At 39.8% G+C, this 19,341-nt stretch overlaps 2 protein-coding genes across 8 annotated transcripts in view; one reads left to right on the forward strand and one right to left on the reverse strand.

Annotated features, from left to right (window-relative positions):
- LOC135170197 (dipeptidase 1) overlaps positions 1-8,137 on the forward strand; it is a 30,259-nt gene extending 22,122 nt beyond the window's left edge. For all 6 annotated transcript variants that reach the window (XM_064135783.1, XM_064135787.1, XM_064135788.1 and 3 more), the window contains 5 exons: positions 3,692-3,868; positions 3,974-4,058; positions 5,765-5,840; positions 6,888-7,023; positions 7,709-8,137. In XM_064135783.1, the coding sequence (XP_063991853.1) occupies positions 3,692-3,868; positions 3,974-4,058; positions 5,765-5,840; positions 6,888-7,023; positions 7,709-7,831 (597 nt within the window). In that variant the 3' untranslated portion in view covers positions 7,832-8,137. The remainder of the gene's footprint in view (positions 1-3,691; positions 3,869-3,973; positions 4,059-5,764; positions 5,841-6,887; positions 7,024-7,708) is intronic.
- A 2,523-nt stretch (positions 8,138-10,660) lies between these two features.
- LOC135170199 (REPTOR-binding partner) lies at positions 10,661-19,262 on the reverse strand. Of its 2 annotated transcripts, none has more exons than XM_064135791.1 (4): positions 19,072-19,262; positions 14,348-14,441; positions 11,504-11,625; positions 10,661-10,920 (listed from the first exon to the last, which is right to left on the reverse strand). In XM_064135791.1, exons 1-4 carry the CDS (start codon positions 19,108-19,110, stop codon positions 10,816-10,818), a joined length of 360 nt encoding a protein of 119 aa, XP_063991861.1. In that variant the 5' UTR covers positions 19,111-19,262; the 3' UTR covers positions 10,661-10,815. The 2 variants fall into 2 exon arrangements, with proteins under 2 accessions (XP_063991861.1, XP_063991859.1); XM_064135789.1 differs by lacking the exon at positions 19,072-19,262 and adding an exon at positions 18,439-18,661.
- Positions 19,263-19,341: the final 79 nt, after the last annotated feature.

Raw genomic sequence — 19,341 nt, forward strand, 5'->3', positions numbered from 1 at the left:
AAAAGGACAGAAGATAGGGCATTTTCGGGTGTGAGCTGCGGTATGAGTTTTAGTGTGTTTTGAGTTTAAGTTGTGACCTGACCGCGGACGCGTGAGGATATTCGTCTCATCCTCCTAAGATAATTTTTACTGTGTGACTTTATAATATTCTGTAACCCTTCGTAAAATAAATTAATCACTTATCCTTTAATTTGATAGTGATCCTACAAATTGGGGGCTCGTCCGGGATCATTTCAAGGGATTTGTGATTTGTTTTTAAAGAGGGTTCAGCGAAGTTGAAGAGTGACAGATTGTCCCTGTGGAGTTGTCATCAAGGTGCAGTGATACACAATCGGCAGACGGCCACACGTTGTGAATTTTTGTGTAGCGCAATTACGGTGAAAATGGCAGATCCCGCAGTGTTGGACAATTTCGACAATTTGACGGTTGAGGAGTTGAGGTGCAAACTCCAAGTGCTGGGCTTATCAACCAAGGGTGCAAAAGCTGTTTTGTTGGAGCGGTTGAGACGAGTTGGGTCACAACGGGATGTTCCCCAGGACGACGACGTGGAAGAAGAGGACGAATATGAAGACAATCTAGAATCTTTGAGTGTGGGCGAACTCAAATCTAGATTACGTGCACTTCAGTTAAGGGTGACTGGAAAAAGGGCTGCGCTGATTGAACGGATACGGTCAGCAGGGTCGGCAGACCAAGACATCACACCTGTTAAAGACGACGTGGAAGGTGAAACCTCACGGACGAGAGAAGGGGACGGTTTGGATCAACTCAGGACGAAAGAGTTAAAATCGCGTCTCCAAGGGCTTGGGCTAGAAACTACGGGCAAAAAAATGGAATTGCTCGCGAGGCTGAAAGGCTCGCTGATCAAGTCTGTTGAAGCTGATTCAGGCAGCAGCGACAGCGATTCGGCGGATAGTGCCAGTGATAGTGATGATGAACATGAGGTGCACAGTGATGGTCATCAACGACGAGGGTTCCGTCAACGTTCAGTGCCGAACAGTGAAGTGTACCGTTATCCGCGCTCTATGCTAACATTCAAGGACGTTGAAGACGCACTCGAGAGGTTTAGCGGCGATGGAAGCCAGAACATCCGGCGTTGGTTTTGCACATTTGAAGAGACCGCAGAAATGTGTTCCTGGTCCGAGGCACATAGGGTGATTTACTTGAAGAAGCTGTTGGACGGACCCGCAAAACTGTTTGCAAATTATGAATGCCATGCCAAGGAGTGGCACAAATTGAAAAAACGGCTAATTAAGGAATTCTCCAACACGGTGAATAGCAAACAAGTGCATGAACAGCTTAGTAGCGTGAGGAAGAAGACAGATGAGACGTACGAAGCCTACGTTTACCGAGTCTTAGAGATGGCCAGCCACGGTGACATCGAATTGGATGCAAAGTTACAATATATCGTCGATGGAATCCAGGATGATGAAATTAATAAGTTAATTTTATACGGTGCGACGACGGTGAAAGAATTGCGAAAAAAATTGAAGCAATATGAAACGCAGAGAAAAAATGCCAAAGCCAAAGGAAGTGTCAAGCCAACCCAGAGAAGTGATAAGACTGACCGGACGAAAAGGTCGAATCAGGGACGGGATAATGCAAAAAGTAAGGCACATTGCTTTAATTGTGGCAGTACGACGCATTATAGTGATAGTTGTCCGGATAAGGCCAAGGGGCCTCGATGCTTCAATTGCAGCGAGTTTGGACACGTGTCTACCCAGTGTCCAAGACAGAAAAAATATTTCAGGAGTCAAGCAGATAGAGAGGAAAGGGAAGAGAAGCCCCGCTGCGATGCACTGAACGCCGATGACAAAAAAACTTACAAGCAGGTCAAAATTTTGGGTAACGAGGTGACTGCTGTATTAGACTCAGGAAGCGACCTACATCTGGTGCGGTCAAGCTGTTACGTGAGGCTGGGAGCTCCGCATCTTGACCAGAAGACGATCTTTTTTGACGGTGTCGGAGCTTTGAATCAACGTACACTTGGACGTTTCAAGGCGGACGTTGTGATAGACGGCCTGAAGTTCAGGTTCGATTTTGATGTTGTTCCCGATAATTTTCTGGGGCGTGATATGTTGATTGGTGCTGAATTGTCGGATTATGCGGAAGTGCGAGTGAGACACAGACAAGCTATTTTGAAAAGAATTGACTCTGAGGAAGATTTAGTTAAAACCGATGACCCTGGACGGAACGAAGAGCTGAATGTAAGTGTGTGTGAAGACAATATTAGTGATTATGACATTTCGATCCAGCATGTGACTGATGCAAACATTAAAAGTGAATTACGTGACATAGTGGTGAGTTTTCCGGTTCCAAAGACAATCAAACAGGTGCAAAGTGTTCCGGCTAAGAGGTATGCGGTTGGCGATTTAGTCGCAATTCGGAGGAGACAGTTTAGAAGGGGCCTTAAGCTGTACCCTAAGTTTTTCGGCCCATACAAAGTCGTGACAGTGATGAGGAACAATCGTTACTTGGTGGAGAAGGTTGGAGACCACGTGGGTCCCAACCACATGGGCGCAGCAGCTGATTGTATGAAGCCTTGGGCTAAGACTTCTAGAAGATATGCCGAGCGGTTCTGTGGTGATGAGGTTGACTTGGATGGAGATATCCATCCAGTCTAACCTGGTATCGAGGCCGATACCTGTGCAGGATGGCAGAGTGTGGAATGTGTGAGATTAATGAACAATGAATGAGTGAACTTTTTGTTATTTCGAATGTTTGTGCACGTGTGGAAGAATGTGACTCTAGTGGACGTTAAGATTTGTTTAGACGTTAAGATTTTGAGGTAATTTATATGTTTTGTTTAATGTAAGGAATGCGAGGAAAAGGAGACGTGTGTCTCGAACGTGAGAGATCTGTGTTAGTTGTGTTTCGAGTTCTAAGGATTTTTTCTAAAATAATGGTGAGTGTTGTCCGGCCATGTGGGATCACTCATGGGACAGACCCTGTATTGTTTAAGGACTCAGGGAAGAAAACGCGCAATAGAAGAAAAGGACAGAAGATAGGGCATTTTCGGGTGTGAGCTGCGGTATGAGTTTTAGTGTGTTTTGAGTTCAAGTTGTGACCTGACCGCGGACGCGTGAGGATATTCGTCTCATCCTCCTAAGATTATTTTTATTGTGTTTGACTTTATAATACTCTGTAACCTTTATAAAATAAACTTAATCACTTATCCTTTAACTTGATAGTGATCCTACAATAGTTATAATCATCGAATTTATGGTGGGCTGACTCTGAACCGAAGTGTAGACGGTAGTTAGATGGAGCCGAGGACGATCATTGCGACTAATTGGAACGAAAAATGAGAAATTCAAAAATTAGGGAGATATTCGCTGGTGCAATAAACTCGAGGAAAAAATTGTGGTCATACGTCTACAGCTGGAGAGATAGGAGAGAGCAATGTTTCACTTCTTATGCACAGTTCCTTCCGGCGGATCTGGCCTGGGTACATAAAAAACTTAAACTGATTTGTTAAACTTCTCCAACACCGCGTATAGATGCTTGCCTGGGCAAGTTGAGACCAGTGGCCGGAAGCCACATTCATGTCCTTCAGTGGCCACCTGGAGCATGAAAATAACCCGTATTTTTTTATTTTTCCCCAGCAACTTTTCAATTTCATCAACATTGAATTAAGAAATTATGCAAATTACCAAACTCCTGGTAATTATATTTTTTTTTTTGCTCTTGGCAGAGTGTAGTCTGGGAGATGAACAGACTGGGCATGATGGTGGATCTCTCTCATGTATCCGTGCCAACGATGTTGGATGCAATGGCGGTGTCCAGAGCGCCTGTCATATTCAGTCACAGCAGTGCACATGCACTTTGCAATTCATCGAGAAATGTGCCCGATCATGCACTTCGATTGCTGGTAAATATTCTTTTCAATTCTCCTTCTGGGATTTCCATTGATACCAGTGGTAAAAGGAATTCACATGGAAATTGAGGTAAATCAACTTTTTTCGATATTTCACAGGCACAATCGGGTGGTATCGTGATGGTGTCTTTCTACCCGCATTTCGTTAGCTGCGGAGAGAGATCAACTCTGGACGACGTTGTTGGTAAGTTTTGGTTTCTCAGCATTTTTTAAAATTTATTTTATGTGTCAGACATATCAGCCAAATTTTATTTTAAAAAATCTAATGATCGATTCAACTTTCTATTAGAGTTTGCACCAAGAGAAGAATTTATTCCTGAATTATTTGTCCCTTATTTTCCATTGGTAGAAGTCCCCCGAACGAAATGCCAGCGTAAAATAGCGGAACAGAAGGATCATTCGTTCACCAGAATTTTCACTCCTACAATTTGACAGAATTTTACGTCTAGCACACGTTGAACTTAACGTGTAATACAGTCTCCCCCCCAGTGCCCCTGTACACCATATACTCCCACCGATGATGGAGTAGTAAAACCAGTACTTCTGCAGCTGCCCCCCAATTGAATAAAATTCAAAGTTTACAGCTATAACTAAAAAACAAACTTTACTGCAACACCTCAAAGTGCATTTAAGTGAACCAGATGTGGTTGTATCGAGAGTTGGTCTCACCTAATTCTGAAATAGTTTTCAATCAGAGTTCTCTGACAGTTCGTAGTACCAATTTCCACATCACTTTTAGTTCCGTTTGGAGTGTGATTTTTTTTTTCATTGTCCTACAATATTCGTTATGCTCCCGTGAACTTCAATGGTCCGATAGAATTGCAAATATGTCGGTGGAAATAGATGGATTGCCTTTCATCACTCACAACTTCAAAGTATAACACACTAGCTTTGTGAAAAGAGGGTTTAGGAAGTATTTGAGAGCATTCACCACATTGTAATTAGACTGATCTTCATTTGCATCAACTGGTTTTGAGATGAACCCTATCAATGATAAACTTTTGTATTCACGTGGAAAGTTTTATCGCAGAAATTCAAGGTGGACTGAGCTTTGTCAATGTTATCTTTTTCTCTGGAATGCCAACAAATCTTGGTAAATCTTCCCTGAATTAGGGTAACAAGTCTCGAGGTGTTGAACGCCAACGAAGATCTGGGGGAAATTAATCTCGAGTTTCCAGGGAAATTAACGATTCTGCATTTACACAGTATGTTAATTAATTATTGATGAAGTTTCGAGGGAAATGTGTCACACGAGGGGATATAAAACTTCCTCAAGACTGGGTTTCGCGAGCATCAAGTGGAAATTCAATGTTACCGAGAGTGGTAAGATTGATGGAACTCACAGATTAAACACTTGCTCGAAGTCCTTCGACAGTTTCGAGTCCTCAAGTTGTTGTTGGAAAAGTTGAAAAATAAGTACTGGAGAATACAATAGGTGGTATTGATAAACTTCTTAAGCAATGAAATTAGTCATACTATGGGCGGAGTGCGGTGTTAGTTCTAAACGACTTCTCAATTCATCATTTGAATGCTAAGACGCTTGGCAGAGGCGTCTAGGTGCTTTGATATTTATTCGTTCGTAGTCGTAAACACATGGTATGTCTGAGGCTCCTTCGAAACTTGGGAATTCAGTTGCTGCATACTATTTAGTCTGGTGTGGAGGGAATGTATATGAACGTTTATGGCTGTCATTTTAACAATTGGGGTGATGCATGAGATGGTTATATTAAAATCATGAGATGTAAAACGAGTATTTTACCAGCAACATTATTATTAAATTGAAAGTTCATGGGAGGTGAGCAGAAAATTCATGACAACTCAGGTATCGGTGAAGATTTATCGAGATTGAAAAATATCACGCAAAAAAGACATTTTCATTTTATGTTCCAGCGCATATTAACCACGTCCGAAAAGTAGCGGGGACAGACCACGTGGGACTTGGTGCGGGGTATGATGGAATTAATTTGTAAGTATAGACGACAATCTTCCATAAGATCCCAGAAAAAAAGTTTCCAAAAAATATTGAAATCTGATATTATTACGCCATACCCCTTAGAATAAAGGAACACCACCTGAACCCTTTACTATCGGTGGTACTATGAGAAGGTGGGTAAATAATTGAATGAGGTTGGTCACGTGAAACCCATTTAATCCGAGATAGCAGCAAACGCGACGAAATGGTCGTAAACGACTCTGAAATTTCATACGAGATACATCATGTAATGAAACGTAATTGGCCGACGTGCCATTAGTAGTCCCCGCTTCTTTTGGGAAACAGTACATTTGCTATGTAAATTGAGTTTTCCATTCAAGAATTTAAACACCTTGAACACTCCAGCCAACGGAATGGGATTTTGACGTCGTGAGAGATTGCGGCTGAGGACATTTTATCACGTCCCAGCGATATTGATTTTTTCGTGGTTTTGAACCAGTGATTTCACAGGTAGTGGATTATAAGGGATCTCCAACCCACTAGGCTGATGCGGGAAAACCCGGAGGGTTCATAAATGTTGAATTTCCTCTCTCTCCTTCCACTTGAGAGGAAGAAAAAAAAATCATAATATGAAATTTTATGAATCCCTGTGAAGGGAAGAAAAAATTCCGGGCGAAAAGAGAAATAAATTTCACGTTTCACTTCAATCGCCAAATTTATTTCCCTATGATAAATTTATGAGTCACGTGACGCGATATTAATTGATAACTATTTTAATATCCCCTGAATTTCGAGTACATCCGCAGCTAGTCTAGTCTGCTACAAAATTATTCGACTTTCTGTTCCCACCTGAGTTGAAAAAATAATAATAAAAGATTTTATCAAGTCCTATAAGGTGCCGTAAGAATTGAACAACAGAAGAAATGAATTCCCCGTCTCGCTTTAATATACAATATTTCCCTGGATTCCCCGTCTGACGTAAAACTGTGGAAAGTTGCAATAAGTAAAGCACTCACTCCCTCTCAAATCAAAGAGAGAATTTCCTTGTCATCCTTACACTTTCTTCATCTTCCATTTTAGAACACCTGCAGGTCTTGAAGATGTAAGTAAATACCCAGAACTGTTTGCGGAACTCTTGGCACAGGGCTGGTCGGAGGAAGACATTCAGAAACTCGCTGGTCTTAATCTAATTAGAGTGTTCAAATCAGTTGAACAGGTCAGTCTCACTTTATATGATTTATATTAATGTATGTAGTTTTTCTCCACTAGCGGAAAGAACGATAACACGAATGATATTTACTACGCCCTTAATTCAACTTCACTACTTTGTCAAAGAGATTATTCATGATATTTCATTAAAAGCGTAATCGCATAGTGTCTATTGAATATATTACGAAATGACTCACCGGCGAAAAGTTTTCAATTTACGCTAGCGGAAGATGATGATTAATTCATTAGAATTCATGGAACAAACCGCAATTTGACCGAGTGTAATACGATACAGCGACACAAAGATGAACATATAAAATTACGAGGTGCTCATTATGGAGAGGCCACTGACGAGGGTTTTTACGCGCTATGTATATTCTCTTTTTACGTTGCAATTAGAATTGCGTTTTCATTTTTCAAGAAAATTCACGACCACCCGGTAATTTCAAAGGATTCATCATAATTGATGTTCTCTCTTCATGATAAATAAACTAAAATATTTACTACTAAACATCGTCGGGTGAAATTGCTTTTCGGAAAATTTCCATCGCGTTGTTGCATAACTGTAATCCACTGAGCTGCAAATAATTGATTAATTGAATTGACATTTCCCCTGATTAACGATTTCTTTGTCCTCATCAAATGGAGAATTAATGAGACAATGAATGTAACATCTTGCCAATTGATTGCAGATAAGAGATCGTATGGCAGCAGATGGCATGGAGCCATTGGAGGAAGACATCCCTAACGAGGACATTCTCGGAAGAGACTACTGCCGTTATAATCTTAAGCATCATCTCGCCATTACACCCTGAATGACACACCAATGTGGTGCATTATTGTGAACTCTTCATTCCAATATTTTTTATAAACGTCATTAGTAAATTTTCTCTATTAATTACGTTGTGAATGGTTATAATCGATCGAATAATAATTAAATAAACTCGAAAATGGTGCTGTGTGCAAGTGCCGATGTGAATTACATGTGAAATTGAAAGGACAAAGTGCATCGCAGTGATCGAAATTACGAATGAAATGGTAAAAAAGAGATTATCAATCTTTAAAGAAAACATATAAATATGGACCACTGTAATGTTCTATTATGACCAAAGAAATTTATATGAAATGTCGATCACATGTGAAATTTCATGATTTCCCATCCTTGATATTTTCTACGGATCGAAGAATATTGAGAGTTCTTCTCTAGGTGAAAATACGGGGGAGAAAACTAGACGAGAAACTTGCGAAGGGCCATAATCGGACCGAGTGCCGTCCGACGAGCCGTTATTACCCCCTCAATTAGCACTTCACATAAATATGCAAAAGCCGTACCAAACACTGGGTATAGTCGAAATGCCCGTATTGAATGGGCACATTCAGTGAGTCAAAACCAAATTGATAGTTTCATCAAATAACTCGACACGTTCATTATGCAAATAATTCAGCTCCTGACTGATATTGAATTTCCAACACTGAATATTTCATTTCTTGCGAGCGTCGATATAAGTTGTGATAATTATCCCAGGTAATTTATGGCATAATTCTGAATTTAGGATGAATTGAGTATTGGCTATTCCCAGTTGTTTCGAGAGAATTTATGGTGGAAATGCATTTGGGTACACTGAAATGGCTCATATCTTTCGTGGATGCGGTTCAGTACTTTTATAGCCGTTGAAGGGCGACGTTTTTTTCCCGCTGCGGATCATTTTCTACCCGCTCTAGTTCTACAGCTGTGCCAGTGATGTCATTACATTCCGAAATGCCCGAGAGAGAGAGAGGTGGGTTTGAATTTCATCAAGTGGAAATTTTCAATAATTTTCAATGACGCGGAAATTCGTTACTCTACCGAGGTATTTATCATTATTTCATTAACAAATCTATTCACCGATTGGGCTTTCGCAACGAGATTTCCTAAACTTGAAAGTTGACTGGAGGAATCCACTAGGAAAATCCAATCAACAATTAAATCACGATCCACCTATGCGAGGGTTTAGACCAAATCCGGAACCTGTTTGTAAACACGACTCTAGCTCACCTGAGCGAACGGCCCAATAACTGTTCTCCGAATACGGGAAATAAATAATGATAAATCCTCGAATCGTAACAACGAACGCTGAGGAAATCCGCGCACATGTTCATCTCGTAATGGCAATGCAAAAAATATCGGGGATCATAAAGAAAAATATGTTCGCCCCTTGCGTTCAAAAGTAAAGAAAGTCACTTCCATGTTTGTACAATTCATCAAAATGTCAAGTAACTTCTGTAAACCGACCCTCGTAAATTTTATTTCGCCCGTCTAAGAGTGACAGAGGGGGAGTTCACTCCAAACTCTATTTTTCGCTTCGATTATCACACAGAAGCGGATTACGAGGACTAAAAAATTTAAAATAACGTAACTGTGAAAATACACAGCAAAATCTAGTCGTGAGATTGCACAGCGAACGAGGTATTGTGACAAAAAAAAATTCCCTGAACCTGACGCGCTCTCCAATTTCGTGAATCGCAAATTGTAAACCTTTTCGTTAGATCAATATAACCGAGAAAACAGTGTGATAACAGCCGATAAAAGACGGGAAATGAGTGAAGTATAATGACCCCGCGAATGTGAGTAACAAGCGCGAATCATAAAGTCACGTTGATGTTTGATAAGTCATCAACATGTCAAACTACTGCTCTAAACCAACACTCGTAAATATCATTTTTCCAGTATAAGGGTGAGAGTAATACGGAATAAAAGGACACCATCTGAAATTTCCCTTTTCCATAAAATCTTATGCAGAGGTAAATTACAAGGGCGCAAAAATAATATGAAATAAGAGAAACAGTTTATTTCGTTCTCCTTGGATTTAAGTGAAAGGGAGAAAATTTCGTCATTTCCTCGCGTTGAGTAAACGATGCTGAGGAAGTCAACTCTCTACATCTAATCACTCTGGCAACTTCAAATACAGATCGCGAAGAGCTGTCTCCCGACTAAACTGAGAAAATTGCTAAAGTGCGAGTACCAACTGAATGCCCGACAACTGTAACTGTCTGAGCGAAACGATAAATTTTTGTTCGACGAAGGAAACTTAAAAATAATTGAATTTTCGCACCCCATGTACTTTACATACAAATCTAATTTCCTCCCTTCAATGTTAAATAAAAAAAAAAGGAAATGCAATCTGGGTGAATACTGTGTACGTGTTACGAAGTTGCGCTGGTACTTTCGACCTCTAATTAAACGAATGAAATGCGAATGTCGAGGGTAATCTCTGTATTCGTTCACGTATTGTATTTTTTTACTGCACGGATTACTTTGACGTTTCGTAAAAAGATACAAAACCCCCCGACTGGCTCGGGGAAAAAACTGTATGCGGGTAATTGGTGTCTCCAGTTTTATTTCATGCATTCGTGATAATTCAAATGGAGACAAGAACCAACCGATTTCCATCGAGAGAATGGAGAATTTTTATAGAATCCATATAAATAAAATATGTTCCTCTGATTAATTCCGAGTAAACAACATGAAAAATCTCCATCCTCTCTCTATCTTTACAACCACGACGTAATGTTTTTTCGATAATGCTAATGCAATTCCACCATGAAGCTGTAACGAAAGATATCAGTACGATAGCGACAGATAAATAATACAAGACATAAAAGAATTTGGAGAAAATGTTGTTCTGTTCAACTGAAAATTTCATACATAGAGACGCCAGAGTTTTATAAATTTAAATAATTGAGTTCAATTAATACCCAACGAAAAACGGTACGATAATTTAAAATGCTTATTTTACAGAGGTACTTTGTTGTATTAAAACTAATTATTATTCCTTTCCTTCTTGAGGGCTCCAAGTTCTTCGAGCATTGCCTGCAGGCCCTCGGGAACACGTCCAGCGTCGAGTTCTTGTCCCCACGATCGATACTGGAAAATTAATATTTCACAAAATTTACATAATTGATGGATCGTACCGTGAAACACGAGAATAGAATACCGGTTGTAATTAATATCATAAAACTTCCTGGGGTATTGAACCCACGATATTTGATCCTTGTAGGAGTAATTGTGAGGTAGGGGTTTATTTTCTCGAATCCCAGGAAGAAATAGAAGGGACTGGCTGGAAGCAAACATCAATATAGAAAGAACAAAGAGCTGTTGGGTGTGAGACACTTTTGTGGTGTGGACTCAGTAGATATGAGTAACAAAAAAAATTGTCCATCGCCCGTTCTACGAACACACTCAGTAGAAACAAAAAAAAAAACATTTCTGTTGACAGGGATTTTTTTTTTATTTACTCTTCACTGTCACCTAGTTCATCAAGAGAGGTAGAAAGTGAAGTGCAAATATGAATCAGTTTGATTAGGAATGAAACGTCACGCTAAGGTTTTGCCGTGAAATCAATAATTTGAAAGACAATTGTGTCCTAATGAATTATTGAATTCACGACAAACAATTTTTTTATCCAGGCAGAGTAGATAAGAAATTCTTGTACAATAAACTAAATTACCATATCGAGCTCTTTGCGGAGGGCGAGAACAGCTTTTTCCCTGTCGGCCACCAACTCCTCCAAGTACTGGTACCTCAGCTTCTTACGGGCACGACACTCCCTCGCACTCTGTCGACTACGCTCTGTTGGAAAATATTGACAAGCTATGTAGTTAACTCTCAATTTATAAAAATTGATTATACATCACAATGGGAGATAACATCAGGTGGAAGGAAAACTTACAGAGTAAAGTTTTTAGTTGGGAAAATGGAAGTTAATGATTTGTTAAAATTCAAAGTTCAATATGCCGTGAATGAATTAACATGGTGGTTAACATAGGGAACTGTTTGCCGAATTTCAACAAGAAAATTATAAAAAATCGTGTACCGAGAGGCTGAGTTTGCAGGAGAGAATGTGGTTGAACATAAAAATAATGAGTTTACATTTGAAAATTACGATCGAACAAGAGCTTGACTCGTCAGATTATTTCCACTGATTATTATCATTCTATTGATAAACATTAGATCTTACCATGTGCATCTTCTCTTCTTCAACATTTTCTCAGGACAGGAAGGATTATGTATTCAGGATCTTGTAGGATTTCTTTCATCAATGATTTGTGGATCTATAACTTTATCGTTGTGATCTGGGGGTAGTAACTGTTCGATCACCGTACTTCACTGGAATTACTCCAGATTAAGCTGCGTTAAGCATCATCGGTACTTCGATTGGGGAAACCGCTTGATACCGCCGATAGCTTTGTTTATATATCGTTACCCTCGTGCGGGATTGGCGCTTAAGCCACCAATAACATTCGGATAGTTTCGGAGATTAAAAGTGAAAAGGACTGACTGATTTCTGCTATTGGATATCACAGGATATCACAGGATATTACTGACATTACTTTAATAGCAAAAAAAAATAACAAGCTGTCTAGAAAAAATTCCAGGGCAGCTGATAGTTAACGAAGTAACGGTAATTAAATTGTTCCATCAACGGAGGGACAATAAGCGGGAGGAAACTGGGAAAACGTGGGTACGATTGATATCAATGACCCTCCGCCGTCTTTTAACTCAATTGTTAGTAACGATTGTTCATTGGACTCGTATGAAACTTGACAAGAAAATAATCACAAGTGTTTGGTCGGAGAAAAATCACCGTTGAAATGTGAGAAGGAAAGATCTTGTCAAAAGTTTTCCTAACTCAATGATAAGAACAAACAGGGAGAAGCATCCGTGAGGGGACTGGACAAATATTTCAGTGCGATTGAAATCAATAACACTGGGCAGTCCTCAAAATAATTATTAAAAATCCTCGTGCTGTCATTCTCAACAGAGTTCATGTGTAAATGTAAGTTGTCAAAGTTTTCAACATAAGCAGGACAATGTCCACGGTATTCATGAAATAATTAATTATACTTCCGGGTGGTTTCCACGTATTGGATGTCAAGTGACATAACTTGTAGGGTTTTTCAAGTGGAAACACCGTAGATGGTAAAGTTTGGATACTTTTTGAACACCCGTCGAGTTTTAACTACTCAAGAAAGATTTATCACCGTAGTGATTTGAACCATCACGACAAAATAATTCCAACTATTTGTCCTAAGAAAGTCTCGGTTTTATTTACAAATTTGAGAATAACGGTTCCGGGGAAGTTTCCGAAGTGAGGGAACTATGAGAAAAGATGAGAATACGCATCGTGATGGGACTGTGGAAACCAGTTAGTACTATTGAGATAAATAGGGGGATAATCAGGAAGATAAATGACACTAGGCCGTCTTCCAACAACATTGTTGTTAGGTATTCTCGTGGTGTCGCTTTCCACAAAGGAGTTTCTCCGAATGAAAGCTCTAAAACTTTCCAAGATTAGCAAGGAAACAAGCCCCAAGTAAATATCACTCTCCTGCACAATTTCTTCCCTTCTCTGACGAATTTTATTAAAAAAAGACTTCGGTGTCGATTGGGTTGAAGCATAAAGCAATATTATAGCATATTGGATTTTCGGGGAAGAAAATTAATTTTTCCAATGGAAAAAAATCTGATATTATACTTCACGAAGTCAGTATGTCTTCAATAAAATTTGTCTGATTAAAAAAAATTATTTGGGGATGAAGAGCCACCTGGGACCTCAAAGACCATACTTAAGGGTTATTGGTTAAATTCATCTTCAAAAAAGGAAGTTTATCTTCCAGGGCGGGAATAGGCATCCTATAGTACAAAGGAGAAAGGAAATGGAATATGGAAATATCTGGCAATCACGAATAAACGTAACATTGATCTGATAAATCTCAAAGAGAAGAGAATTCCGAGTTTTCTTGCCGAGAAAAGCTTATAGAAAAATCGCGGCTATTAAAGCTGGTATTTTTGAAAGTTCTATCAAGCTTGAACATCCCGCGAATATTCATCACTGTCCACATTACAAGATAATTATGCGTTTTTGCCTTGAAAACGTGTTGTGTAGTCAGAAATACAAGGGGAGAAGTCGTCGGGCAGTCCCCCTAACCCAGTGATAACAACTACTGGAAACTATCGTGATGATAGAACAAAGGAAACGCATGACTACAATGGAAATAAATAGTACTAAATTATCTTTAAAAAAATAGCTAATAATCTACCGTAAAATTCGCAATAATAAAAACTTTAGAGCTTCTGTCGCGAGAGTAAAAATACGGAAAAATATTATTTAAAAATAGAAAATGTGTATATTAATGATGGAAATTGTAGTGTCATTTCCACTGAATTACTTCTTCAACTTAAAACACTTGAATTTTTAAGTATTCGCGAAGGAATATCTCCTCGTAAATAATTCATTCTCGCCCTCGGTCGTTTTTTGGAAAGTATCCACTTTACTGCGTAGTGCACTTACCAAGCTTGGCTCTCATGTCCGCCTTGTCGGCCGCTTTCCTTCCGGGCTTGCGTCCTCGCTTGCCCCCCTCTTTCCGATCACCACGAGAACCCTCCTGAAACATGGAAAATGATAAATATTACACATGGATATAACAATTGAGATTACATTCGCTGACAAAATCGCGACAGAAGACGAATGATCGAGTCCCAGCTTACATTGAAGAGATTTTTTACAAGCTAGGGCTATCCATCTGGAGTAGTTTTCATGGTACATCGATCATTGGGGAGAAAAACCAACTGGCAGAGACAAAACGATCCCTTCAAAATATTTGGTACATTGCCATTGACTCACTGTTTCCCATCAGAAACGATTCTTCCGGTAAAACGATTTTTTTTAAGACAACAAACACTTGGTGATAGAAGATTGTCTCGTAACAATTCATCATCCATTTCATTTTTGACTATCAAATATAAATAAATAAAGACTCAGCCCTCAACAAGAATAATCATGGCTAAATGACGCAAACTAATTGAGCCATTTTTTCCGAAAGAATCTTCAAACTACTTATCACAGTCGATTGGTCGTTTTGCTACCACTCGGATATCTCCGATCAACGTTGCAATCCACGTCTATCTGTAAAGCTTTAGTTGCTGGGGCGGATTAAACTGTAATTATGGATTTCCTCTAGAATTTCTTTTTTCCATCGGCCTGTTGGTACTTTCCACTCATTTCATCTCTCCATTCGCTTCTTTTAATCTTGTTTCCCATCCCCTAATTCTACACCACCCACTTTTCCAAACTACCCTTCTCCCCCTCATCTCACTCCCTTCCATCGCTATCCTCAATTTCTTCGTCTCCCGAGTTTTGCCGATTTCCTTCTTGTCAAGCTGCCTTTTTTCTTCCTCGTTATTTTTTATTTCTTGTTACAAAACCGAGTTCCACCTTGGTTGTCCCGGGTTGTTATCGTACAAAGCTGCTTTTCACTGTGCATGCCTTTTTTGCCCCTTCAACTCGCTGGATTTTCCCTCACTATCTTGTCCCTCGTAAATATGCTTATAGAATGTTTGTTATTGTCAGTCAACACGACCCTATACTCCCAGAAAGATGTTAGCAACTGGCGCAGACAATTTACGAGAATTCTTTTTACCGAAAAAAAAACTTGACCATCAAATGCTCAAGCATTTTGGATAAAAAACATTATCAACGAGAAACTTTTCTGAATTCAACTCCAGAGTTTTCATCCAATTCCCATAGAAGGTTTAATCTCACCAATTAAGTCTGCGAAAGTACTATCGATAAAAGTGAGAAACACTTAACGCTTTATGCCAACTCTTAATCACGAAATATAGAGGCACTTAAGAATTGAATTAAATTCTAAATGTTTCTCCACGTTATGACAGCACCGTTAACTCAACCCGGTTATCTCACCTCACAGTTACACTTGCGGAAAGTTTACTAGTGAGAAGAATAATTAGCGAATGAACGTGGTAAATATGCAACGAAATTGTGGATAAAGCCATGCAAAAAGGGATTGAAAATGAATTTTAGTGGTTTCAGGATAATTGTCAGACCTCTGTGATCCAACATTCTTGATAAAGAACAGAAATTCTTCATGCAAATTAAGAAGACTTTCTGGGCATTTGGATGAACATTTGCAGATTCTCATTCTACAGTACCAACGTCAGAGACTACTCAGTTTACAACAGACCATTAATATTAAATTCATGAAATTTTCTCATTTCCCGGAATGTCTTAGCTGTTGGACGTCTAACTACACTTAATTGCTCATCTGAATGAAACAACCGGATACGCTTGAATTCAGAACTATTCCCTTCAGCGTTCATGAACAAATTTCTCCTGTTTTGTTCAGAATGTTCCCTTTCAAAACTTTGTAGACACTTGAGTAATCGATAATTTCATTTTTCAGGGGTGAAGAAATTTTCCAACTTCGAATATTGTACGGATGCTGACTTTACTGTAATTTTCCCTTAACCTTCTCCCAACTAACCGTAGTTTCAAGGGTCCCTGCAACATATGTCTTGAGTTGAATGTACATTGTGTAAAATTTATTCCATCTAAGCAACAAAATTCAATCAGAATTCTATCCAAATGGACGACAGTTTCCCCCATCGCGTCGGAAGTAACAAGGGAATGCGCCACATAATATACAGCCCTTCCTGCAATAAACCCATTTGTCACCCGGTCACCAATGTTCGCCGGAAGTCGCTTGCCTGAATACATAATCGAACGGATATTTGAGCCGCGGAATGTCTTGTTGCATTTAACGCCCGTTTTTTTTTTTCATTTTTCTGATGAAGTGACTTCTTCATGTGATAATCCATATTCTCGACGATCAATTCAACATTAATTATCAATTAATGCAACTTTTGATGTTCAAGTTTAATTATTCGAGGAATATTTTCCTCAGCTCACCAGAACTGTGATGAAGATACTTCAGGCCCTATATCCTCGAAAAAGGGATAATTATTGTGCAAATTCTTCCCCACATTTGCACGAGGGGCGACAAACTTCAAAGGACCTTGAACCCCCAAAAAAATCGGCTAAAAACGGGTCTAGGCTACTCGACAAAGTTACAGAAGCTTCCATATTCATGAAATTATAACAAAATTCAGTCAAGAAATTCAAAGTTTACGCTGATAAAGACAAATTAATGATGCACTAATAGAAAAAAAAATATTGAACCGATTTCAAGTGAATAAAAACATACGCCATTTAGAAACTATTTTTTTTCTTGTGGGGAATCGATAAAAAATGATAAATTTAATAATTTATTATTGAAACTGAAAAATTATGTTTCAAATTTTTTTTTTCAACTCAAAAAATCAAAGTCTCATTAAAACGATAAATGGAAGGACCAAAAATTCACGCGAAGTTTAATGTCTCCCAATTAGATGTACCTCATTCATGGCTAATTCACCAAAGATAAATGATTTTAAAGTGAAATGAGCATTACATGTCAAGGTCATAATTGCGCAGTACCTTCGACTACACCTATGTACCACTGGTAAACCACGACACGATCTATAATCGACCCGGCACACGTCTATAGCTGTCAATTCTCCCTCTCTGTCCATTCAGAAATCGCTAAAACCTCCCTTGGCAAAAAATCAACCCCCTCTTACCTCTCATTATCCCCAAAACCAAAGGCCCACCACGAGTCATTCAAAGTAAAGTTGAAGGCAAACCCTTGAGCGTTGCCGAAGGGTTAGAACGCATAATAAAAAAAATGTCAATGAATATCTCCCATAAATAACATGAAAAAAGTGATAACATATCGATAACCGATGCATCGAATCCCCCAAAGGACCAAATCAATTTTTTCCACGTGTCTCTATGGAGTAAAAAATAAAAATACCGTGAATTGAAAAAGACTTACCGGTGCAACGCGTCGTACCAACGGCTTCAACTGCGCAGTTCACGAGCTAAAGGCCTGGTCCAGGGACGGCTTGTTGCAAATGGGTGCCCCCTCCCCCTCACATACAATCCCCAACGATATCCCCAAGATACACAATTATTTGCCATATTTTCCGTCACACGACCAGCGCCTCATTGCGGTGACACAATACATATCACCTTGATTATCACGACAAGAAAATTGAAAATTACCGATAATTATTTACAAAATCGCTTTTTCACCGCTGAAAACCGTTGGCGTTCGGCGTTTTGCAACGGCCAAATCCCAATTATCTTTAATGACGCACAAAACCCCAATCACTTGTCGTTCTACACTACGGAGAAGTCCACCGGATGTCGTCTAGGACATTAACCCGCGATAATACACTTAGTTTCGGTGAATGTCCTCCCATTATCGCGATCACTCGTCTCCTTTTGACTCTGTTATTGCTGACTCAGTAGCAATGGAGGACACCTCCCCCCGCGCTGGCAAAATCCCGCCAAAATGCCGCGAGTGCAGCGCCACGGTGTAGCCGTATGACGAACCTGACCCCCCTCCCTCACCCGCCCACCCGGACAATCAACAACGATATCCTCAGGATACATAATTATTTGCCCTATTTTTCGATGAAACAATGATACCCATCACCTTCATTATCACGTCAAAAAACTGATAATTACGAATAAATATTTACAAAATTGTTGTTCATCTCTGGATACCGTTGTCGTTTGTCGCTGGGCCACAGCCGAATCCCAATTATCATCAGGAACACACAAAACCCCACTCACTCGTTGGTCTACACTACGGAGAAGTCCATCGGACATCTTCTGAGACATTAACCCGCGATAATACACTTATTTTCGGTAAAATCCCTGCCATTATCGCGATCACGCGTCTGTTTTGGACTCTGTGTTACTGCTGACTCAGCAATGGAGGGCAGATCCCCCCCGCGCTAGCAAAAACCCGCCAAAATGCCGCGAGGGTGGCGCCGCGGTGTAGTGCTCTTGGGAAGCTGACTTGTTTGTACAAAGCCCCCGCCCCCCCCCTCGGGCTTGCCCACACCATTTCCCCCTCTTTCTCTTCACCCTCGAACGCCCAACGACTGTCGTATTTATGACCCATGAACCCGTGTTTTCACAAAGAAATTGACGCCCCTATCGCGAGATTTCACGATTTCAGGGGATTTGGAGAAAATCAATATCACATTTCACATGAAGAAACGCTCGACAATATGAGGAATGGGATCGATTATGATACTTATGCTTTTCCCTCCCATTTTGCATCACACAATGTAACACTTGGGTATTAATCATTTTTTAAGACTCACCATTTCATTGTCCACGATACACGTCTGCTCCATGTCCATGGATTTTCGTCACAATGGCTACCGGATAATTATGAGAATCGGGAGAGAAATACTTTGTTGGTATCGAGACAATCAAACACTTGATACAATTAACTTAGCACTTGGTACGGCAACGTGTGTCTGTTTACAAACACTGCAAGGTCACTCAGCTGGCAGAGGGCTTCAACGATTAGTGGCACAAGCGCATGCGCATTACGTCATGGGGGGGAGGGAAGCGGGTGGCGCTAGTGG

The sequence above is a fragment of the Diachasmimorpha longicaudata genome, chromosome 16 (assembly GCF_034640455.1).
Source record: "Diachasmimorpha longicaudata isolate KC_UGA_2023 chromosome 16, iyDiaLong2, whole genome shotgun sequence".
In the NCBI taxonomy this organism is placed as follows: Eukaryota; Metazoa; Arthropoda; class Insecta; order Hymenoptera; family Braconidae; genus Diachasmimorpha; species Diachasmimorpha longicaudata.